At 43.1% G+C, this 8,490-nt stretch overlaps 1 protein-coding gene across 1 annotated transcript in view; it reads right to left on the bottom strand.

The window, feature by feature from the left end:
* Positions 1–2,293: 2,293 nt before the first annotated feature.
* Positions 2,294–8,490, bottom strand: part of CDC40 (cell division cycle 40) — a gene marked incomplete at its 5' end in the record, with an annotated part of 30,506 nt that continues 24,309 nt past the window's right edge. Inside the window, 3 exons of the mRNA XM_010145288.1 lie at positions 2,294–2,479; positions 3,390–3,534; positions 5,528–5,604. Coding sequence (XP_010143590.1) covers positions 2,302–2,479; positions 3,390–3,534; positions 5,528–5,604 — 400 coding nt within the window. The remainder of the gene's footprint in view (positions 2,480–3,389; positions 3,535–5,527; positions 5,605–8,490) is intronic.

Genomic DNA, 8,490 nt, shown 5'->3' with positions numbered 1-8,490 from the left:
CTTCCCTTTCCTCCCAGTGCTGCCTCTTCCCTGGCTCCCTCTGCACAGACACCACATTCAGCCTACGGGTCTCGGTCTAGACTTGTTCTGACCAACATTAATAACAGATGAATTTCTGTAGGAACATGAAATTCAGAAGATACGAGAAGGACATGATATGAGTTCATTAGCCCAGCAAGAAATCTCTTCCCAGGTGGCTGCTGGAAAGACGAGTCCAGACCCGCAGCACACAGACCTAGGCCAGCTATCCTCGTGCACAGAAAACCAGCTGACAACGTGAGCTCTGGGGTTTGCAACTCTCAAGCTGACAAGAGGGAATTATCCTCATAAAAATTCCCCCTGCAGGCTTCGATGCAGATGTGAGAAATTCCACAGAAGATTAAGAGGGCGACCCACTGCGAGGGACAAAGGATTTTATCTGAATGTTTCTAGGGGAATTTTGATTCTGGGCTTGGTGCAAACATTTAATCCCAATTCATCAACTCCAGCAGGTTTGATTGAGGCAACATTGCTTAATTTTGTTCCCCAAAGGGAACAGTCAGTATATTACTACTGAATTTTATACTTATTTTCATACTTAGTAAACACAATCACATCTATGTATATTTATATGTATTTCTGCCTGGTAGGTGACACGTGGAAAAACAGAACCATTGTCTATTATGATTTAAAGGCTTTTAAGCATTTGTGAAAAGACATTTCTGATCGGGAAGCTAATACAAAAATGAATCACAGGAATGCGTGATTCATTGCTCTTCCCCTGCTCCCCCACTCCCTGGACTTACAAGCTGTTAATAGTCAGGGCAGGCTGCCACATATCCGTTCAGGAAATGCATTTGAAAGAAGAAAACGGTTGGACAGAGGAGATTCTCAAGCTCAGCTTCAGAGCGCTGGTCTAAAAATGCGTAGGCTTCACGTTCGCTGGCAAGGGTCTAACTTCACCAAGCACTCTTTGAAAGAACAGAATTGTCTTGTTAGTCAATCAAAAAACCCCAAACCAACACAAACCCCACAAAACAACCAACCCGTCTCCTTCAGTCTACGCACTCAGATTCTTTGCATCTCACCTCTGGAAGGTGAGCCTATGAAGAAGAGCCTATCTTCTGTCCCGTCGTCAGTTAAGGCAAAGACTCCTCTGCTGTTGTTTGTAATTGACGAGCTGTGATTGGATTTACAGTAAACAATATAGTGTAATTCAGAACTGTCATTAAAAACTAATCAATGGGACAAATTTGTTACCCACTTTTATTTCCAATTATGGTCTCAAAAACAGAGGGGAGAGGAAGTTATAAGTGTTTTTTTCTCTTGCTTCCAGCTTGCATCAGTTCTGTAGGAACAGTTTACCCGAATGCTGGTACAACTGCAAGTTAAAATACAAAAGGGTAAGAAATATTTTATATGGACACTGCTAGACAGATGAACCAAATAAAGATAAGCAGACTTCTTATGAAAAGATTTATTAAAAATAAGTTCTTTCAGGAGGAAAAAGTGTGACATGTATATACATTAAATTGTCAAAAACTCTACGGGGTTTATAACATGGTGTGTTCCAAACTGAACAAGAGATACTCCTTGTCTAATAGGTCACGCTTATTGGAAGGTAACAGCAGCCGGGAAGAGGGAAAACGGCATGGAACACACAGGCATTACAAGCAAAATCTTGAACCTGAGGAGTCCTCGTGAGGATGAAAGTTGGTGATCAGCACGATACAAGTACAGACGGAAACCAAGAGTTCAAGCACGACACAGTTCATCTGACGACTGCTGGTCTCTGATTAGCTGTTCATTTCTGCTGCGAATTAACAGATCTTAGCAAGCATGGTTGTGTTCTATAAAGGCAGAGGTTTTGGGGGGACAATAAAACACCCCCCGAACACGGGTAAACAAGTGCATCTTTTCCAGCTCTACTGCAGTAGGTATCAGAGATTACTGCTCGGGAAGAGAGTTACACAATTGCTGCTTTTCTCCTTTAACTCCCCACATCTCTGACAGCCAGAACAACAAAAATAGATTTTGCTTAAAATTATTTTATTTTACAAGAATGTTTTGCACAAAAAGTGACATGACAAATGAACACTTGATTCTGCATGCTTCAGATGACCTCAGCCTCCCATACTCCGAGGTCACATTTAGAACCATCTCCTTTCCGCGGTGACTCCTGAAGATACCCCGTTTTCTAGTGCATATATACAGCTAGCTGAGACCTGCAGTACTACAAACATCTAGCCGTCCTCCTCGGAGCAGAATTCACTCTGATCACAGGTATGCAGGACTGACATCGAGATCTTCATACCATCCTCTTTAGTCCCATAGTTTAATAAGACCGTCCCAGCCACATGTAATGACTTTAGACGTTTCATGTGGATGCCACACTGCGCCGATACAGACTTTATCATGTGCTTTTAATCTGCTGTAGAGTTTTGTTGTCTTCCAGTCCCAGATGTTAAGTTTTCCATCGGCATCTCCAGATATCACATAGCTGTATTGACAGGGTTAAAATGAAAGCTGTATCATGTGTGGAGACTGCTTGTATTGTAATACTGCTACCCTGAGCAATGCAAGAGCTTCACCTACAGAGCTTCCTGTCTGACAGGCTGCAAACACACCTACCAAAGAAATCAGCATCCATGCTGTGCTCTAGGGCACACAAGTCCCGCAGAAGGTGATCCATCAGCTGCGAGGTGAGTGTGCTAAGCAATGCGATTATACTGTACACTCTGTTACTGGAACTAAAGAGAATACATCAGCGAAAGAGAAGGTGCCAGAAGTTCCTCTAAAATTTATTGACACTTCTCACCACTTTTTCTTCCAGCTTTGCTGAAGTTATTCTCTGGTTTTTACAGTAATGAGTATCTCCTGTACATACAGTGGTAAGTGTATGGGTGTATTACTAAGCAAACAGGATGGAAAAGATTGTTCTCTGAACAATAAGTGAGGATACCCACACTAGACCTGCAAACGGGGGAAACCGGGTGAGTCCAAATCCCAGGTATTCTAGACAGGCGAGTACTGTGGGAATAAACGCTGCGCTGCAGACCACGTGCAACAAGAGCCAGATGCAAGTCAGAAGTGGAAGCCTCCCATCCTGCAGCAGGGCTGGGCACAACAGCGGGAGGCTCTGGATGGTTTAACGGCAGCATAAATCATCCTCACAGAATGGGGAATCTAGACTACGTGGGCTGTTTTTTAAGTGTTGCTCGGAGCAACCACTGAGTATAACTTAGTCCTATCCAAATGACAGGAGTAACCTTTCCATTCTGCTGCCTGGTTAGAGAACTCTGAGTTAACAGGAGAGCTGTGCACTGGTGAATGCTGCAGAGGATTCAAAAGGGAATTTGGTGTATGCGCCAGCAAGCTTTAAGATTAAGCTCATTCTCGCAAAAACTTACCTCATGTCAGGTGAAAAATCCACTTGACAAGCGTAGCCCGCTACCATGTGACCTTTGAAAATTTTCTTTTTGTTTAATCTGAATCTGTTCTGCGCTCCAAAAATCAGAATTTGGTTATCCATCGACTGGCAAGCCAACCACTTCCCTAATGATGCAATAAACAAAGATGATATCAGAGTGCTGCATCTAAAGAAACAGAAAACTGGAATGTTTTATGAGATTTTTCTAACTCTTCTTGTGCTACCTTAATCCAGATTTTCATTAAGTATCGGGGCTCTAGGTAGCAGCTGATACGGCTTCTGCCAAGAGGCAAAACCTTCTGTTTGACAGCACTTGGGATGCCTGCTTCTGCAAAATGCACTCGGGACTCTAGAATTATTCTAAACTCTTTATTCTAAAGCTCTGGCTGTTGCAACACCTTGTTGTATCAAGCCCACTGACTTACTGGTAAGGATTTTAGCTACTGCGTAAGCTTGTTGGTGCACATAATCAAGTAATTGAGATGAGGGGAAAAAATGCATCTAGCTGCAACCTATTTGATTACCTCTTTTGCGGGTACTCTAAAATGCTCATCTCTTATTTTCTTTAGGGGAAAATGAGGCCTAAGGTAGACTCATGAGTTTGAAAATCCTTTCATTTATGATTTATTTTTGCAAGATACTTTCATGAAAAGAAAAAACATAAATCAGGCTTTTCTAATTTTAACTATGTCTCATTTTGCATGTTGGCAGTGCATTTAACTCCTGTTTGAGAATGCAGTGAAGATGACGCGCCACAGAACACTGTAGACCAGACTTCTGCCCTAAACTCTGTGTATCGTCACTGTCTTTACAGTGCTTTGCACAAACAGCGATAACATAAAATGTGCTGACTTGACTGTAAAAATGATCACACTTCCAGCTACTAGCTGGAATTTGAGGATTTTCTTCAGCCTCCCAAAGAAACAAATCAAGTGTGTACCTCAGGCACGTTAATCTCCTCTTCTGCTTTTTAAAAGGTCTGTTTCCTGCATCACTCAGGAGGAAAAATTTAATTGATGAGATTCACAGATCAGTGACCCTAAGCAGAAAAGTTCCACATCTGTACAATTTTAATTTCACTTCTCTGTAAAGGACTCATTTAAGTCCAAAGTGATGCATGATGTGTCTGGCAGCATCCGTACCATAACTATTCTGAAAGAACTTGTTTTGTGTAATATTGGATTACTGTAGTTCAAGACATTAGTTAATGTGACAGGTGATGTCTTGAGCTGAAAAGGTGACCACTGCATTCCTAACCTCATTTACTGCCTCATCTCAGAAATCAAATGCTGGCCAGCCAGAGCAGGAGAAAGAATGAGAAACCCAGTATTTCAGTGTGGAAGAATAAAGTATCTACACTGCAAAGCAAATACAATTTGATGCTGATAGCTGTCTGAAAACATTAGCTGTGCAACAAGTTGATCAGCCACTACTCAGCATAACGAGACTGTTAACTGTAAATCTGGCAACCCTCTAATAATGTTGATACTAAACCTATTTAATTTTGGCCAAAACAGATAGCAGAGATTTTTGTCCTGTTAGAAGGATTTTCCCTGATTATCAGAAGCACTAAAGCTTTATTCTTCTTTGGTTTGTCTCTAACTGAAGGGCATAAACACCAGCGAAACATTAACATGAACACCGAGATAATTTGGGCTTTCTCCTATGAACGAGTTGTTTGGGCTATGTTCAGAATGGAAAGGAAGAGCATTAACGGGATATGGTACAACATCGGTTTCTGCTTTAACCGCAAAGACTGCTGAACTTGCTTAGTACTTCGCAGCCATTGTCAATTCCCACCACTGTTTCTCTTAATATTGTAAATACAGCAAAGAGCACATCTATGAAAGGAAAGTCATTTTGCCCTGTCTGAATGAAGGTCTAAATTTAACTTGATACAGTTACCCTGACACAATCCCTCATTTTGACATCTTTTTCTTCTTAAGACTTCTAAATCAAAACCAGATCCGGTCTGATCTTGGAATAAATGCACACATCGATTTGCGGGGGATAGTGTGGGGTGACAGCGGGATGCAAGACAGCAACATTGCAGAGAGATAATCAGTAAGACATATCTATGTAAACCAGACCTAAGAAGGCAGAAAAGCGTTAACCTACCATTTGGAGACAAAGTCACGGCTGGCATTGAATGCATGCTTGGCTCAGCTATGTACTTGAAGTCTACAGGAATGTCCCTGCAAAAGGAAGAAGTATGTGCTTTATGAAGATGTGGAGATGTTCCAAAGAGCTGCCTCCAGCCAGTTGATTTACACAGCCACTGAACCACCGAGAGTGTACAGTGGTGTCCAAAGGAAAAAAAAGCTCAAAAATGTTACGAAAGCCCATCTAGAGAGCTCCAGCTGCAAAGTGATCACTCTGATAGAGTGAATTTACCCCAATCACATGACCAGTGTCTAAAGCAGAATCATAATTCCAATTGTTAAGAGAAAATCTGTAACACAAAGATACTCTATTGACTCCAGTTTAACCGCAGCTCTTACAAAACTCTTCTACAGGTAGCAAGAATAGACCGATATATGCACATATCTTAACAGAACATCTAACTGATTTTTGTTTTGACTAGAGTATTTCTGCCCTTTTCTTTTCTCTTAAAGGAAAGCAGCAGTCTCTCTCATCTCTCTGACAACGCCCTTTTCCTCCTGAGGTCCCCAAACGGGATGCCAACCAGTTGCAAATGTTCGCAGCTGAACTGAACTGTGAACTCCCCCATCTCGATTGCACACTGGACAGTGCCAGCACTGTCCTGTACAAAGGCCTAAGGAAAACACAAGTACAGCCTAATCCTTACTCCACAGAACTGTCATTTGGTTTTGACTATATAAATTGAATTACTAACGGTCTGTGCATATTTACAGTATTCCTCATACCCTGCACTGGAAAACCGGTAAAAAGGGAAGGCATGCACATGTCTTTCTCATTAAGCAAAAGAAATCTCCAGCAGAAAATAGATCTGATTAACGTATGCAGCATAAAACACATGCAAAGTGTTCTGTACCAACATTAATTAATACAAAGGGGATGGTTATGACTTCATTGTCTAATTCACAGAGTAGAAGGGCTGCTGGGACACTACTGGAGCAGAGAGCGTGGGTGGCTGCCTTGTACTAGCTGACCGAGCCTTGCTGGACGGCAATACGGTGACATTAGCAAGGTAATTACAATTCTCTTTTATGGTAGAGTATCCTGTCATCTCGTGTTAAGCAATGTGCACGTGGGCAGCAGGGTGAGAAGCTGCTCTGTTGTCAGGAAGCAACATAAACGCTCCTGTGACTTAAATGTTAAAATCATTTACCCCTCAGAGTAAGAAGGGCAACCCACTTAATACACTCTGTGGATAAAAGCGTGTACAGGGAGAACCAGCTTCCAGAGAGGCAAGCCTAAGACTGCTGTTGGACAGTAAATCTGTAAAGGAATAACGGAAAGTCTACATAATCTCTGAGGATGACCAACATGACAGCACAGGAAGTGCAGCCCCACCGTGCCCCATTCTACCCCTTTGCATCAAATCCCAAACAGCTTCAAACCCCACCTGCACAGAACACAAGGTCATCGCTGCAGGAAGGCCAGATCCTGATTAGCTCCCATCATCCGTCACTCCCTCAGCCCACTGGTCACCTGGAGTCCTCAATGACAAGTAAAAGCAATTCCACTGGAAGACCCATTAAAAGTGGTCTCATCACAGAAGATGCATCTCCAGTACTGAACTGTATGACAGTGAGGACTTGGAATGCGGCACCGGTTGTCCTGCCTTCTTTCCCTTTTCAAATGAAGGCAGGTTCATCTGCTGGAATTTATTCAAGACAGCTCTGCTTATGCTGAAACCTACCAGACACACTTAGGACAGCTGCAGGATACACTGGATTAAACTTTGAGGGAGTATAAACATATATTTACGTTTCCCATTTGCCTCCAGTCAAATTGCTGAACAAGTAATACCAGCCTGCTTCCTTAAACTTCAGAAAATTTACCCAGAAAGATGCTGTCATGGTTGCCTGGCCTCAAAAGTCATCTCATATATTTTGTTCAAATTTTGGAAGATCTTCAAGTCCTTTCCCCATTTCACAGCATTTCAGAGGCTGAAAAGTCTTAAATACTAAAAGTAGTATTTGCCGGCCAAGATTTAGAAAGGTGATATTCTGGGGTTCTAGTATGTCCTGGTTTGAGTTATAGAACAGAACTCGTCCTGTTCAGAGATTTCACTTTCCAGCTCAGTCTCTTCAGCTGACGGCACTTCCTGGAGTTCATGGCATATTTTTGCAGACAGCGTCTGCTTCGAGAAGTGACAGCGCTGGATGTTTACAGTCACTGCCAGGGACTGATGCGCTGGAAGGCTCTGGAGACCAAGTTCACTGCTAAATCCTGTGTCCCACGTTGGGGGTGCAGTGAGTGGACGGCTGGGGAGACCAAGTTCACTGCTAAATCCTGTGTCCCACGTTGGGGGTGCAGTGAGTGAGAGGCTGCACGTGCGGGGAGGAGCGGACAGGACAGGTGACCCTGCACTGACCAACCAGTAGATGTCATAGTCAATATAAAGCTGAGGGATCACGTGGGTCAAGCTCTCTTCTTCAGTGGCTGGGATCCAAGGAGGACTCTGTCCATTCTGCCTTCGATTCCAATCCATGCATTCCTGAATCCAGTTCTGGAATCCAGCTCCTGTCTAAACCGGAGACAACTGTGCGCTGGGGACAACTCAACCCTACACCAGGGACAGCTCAACACCAAGCACAACTCTACTCTATCCTGTGCACAACTTAGCCGTACTCTACGCCGGGCACACCTCTGCTCTGTGGCCAACTGAAACTTCGGGGTTTGTAATGGGGTTGTAATGCTATTTCTTCCCTTAGCAGAAGGGAGAAAAATCCTTTTAAAGAAACAAAGAAACCCACTCCAATCCTATCCAATTTTGGGGTCTAGACGTCATGAAGAACCCTCTCAGGAGACTGCAGTATCTTTACCAGGAATGATGGAGAGAAAAGGCCTGCTATGGGGAATAGTTCTATAGAGATGACAAGACTTGTAAGCCTGTCAGGATAATACCTAAGCTACCACTGTACCATTCC

Source organism: Buceros rhinoceros, unplaced genomic scaffold (assembly GCF_000710305.1).
Source record: "Buceros rhinoceros silvestris isolate BGI_N320 unplaced genomic scaffold, ASM71030v1 scaffold4431, whole genome shotgun sequence".
Lineage (NCBI taxonomy): Eukaryota > Metazoa > Chordata > Aves > Bucerotiformes > Bucerotidae > Buceros > Buceros rhinoceros.
The sequence above is the reverse complement of the archived record's forward strand: the minus strand, read 5'-3'. Positions and strand labels throughout refer to the sequence as shown.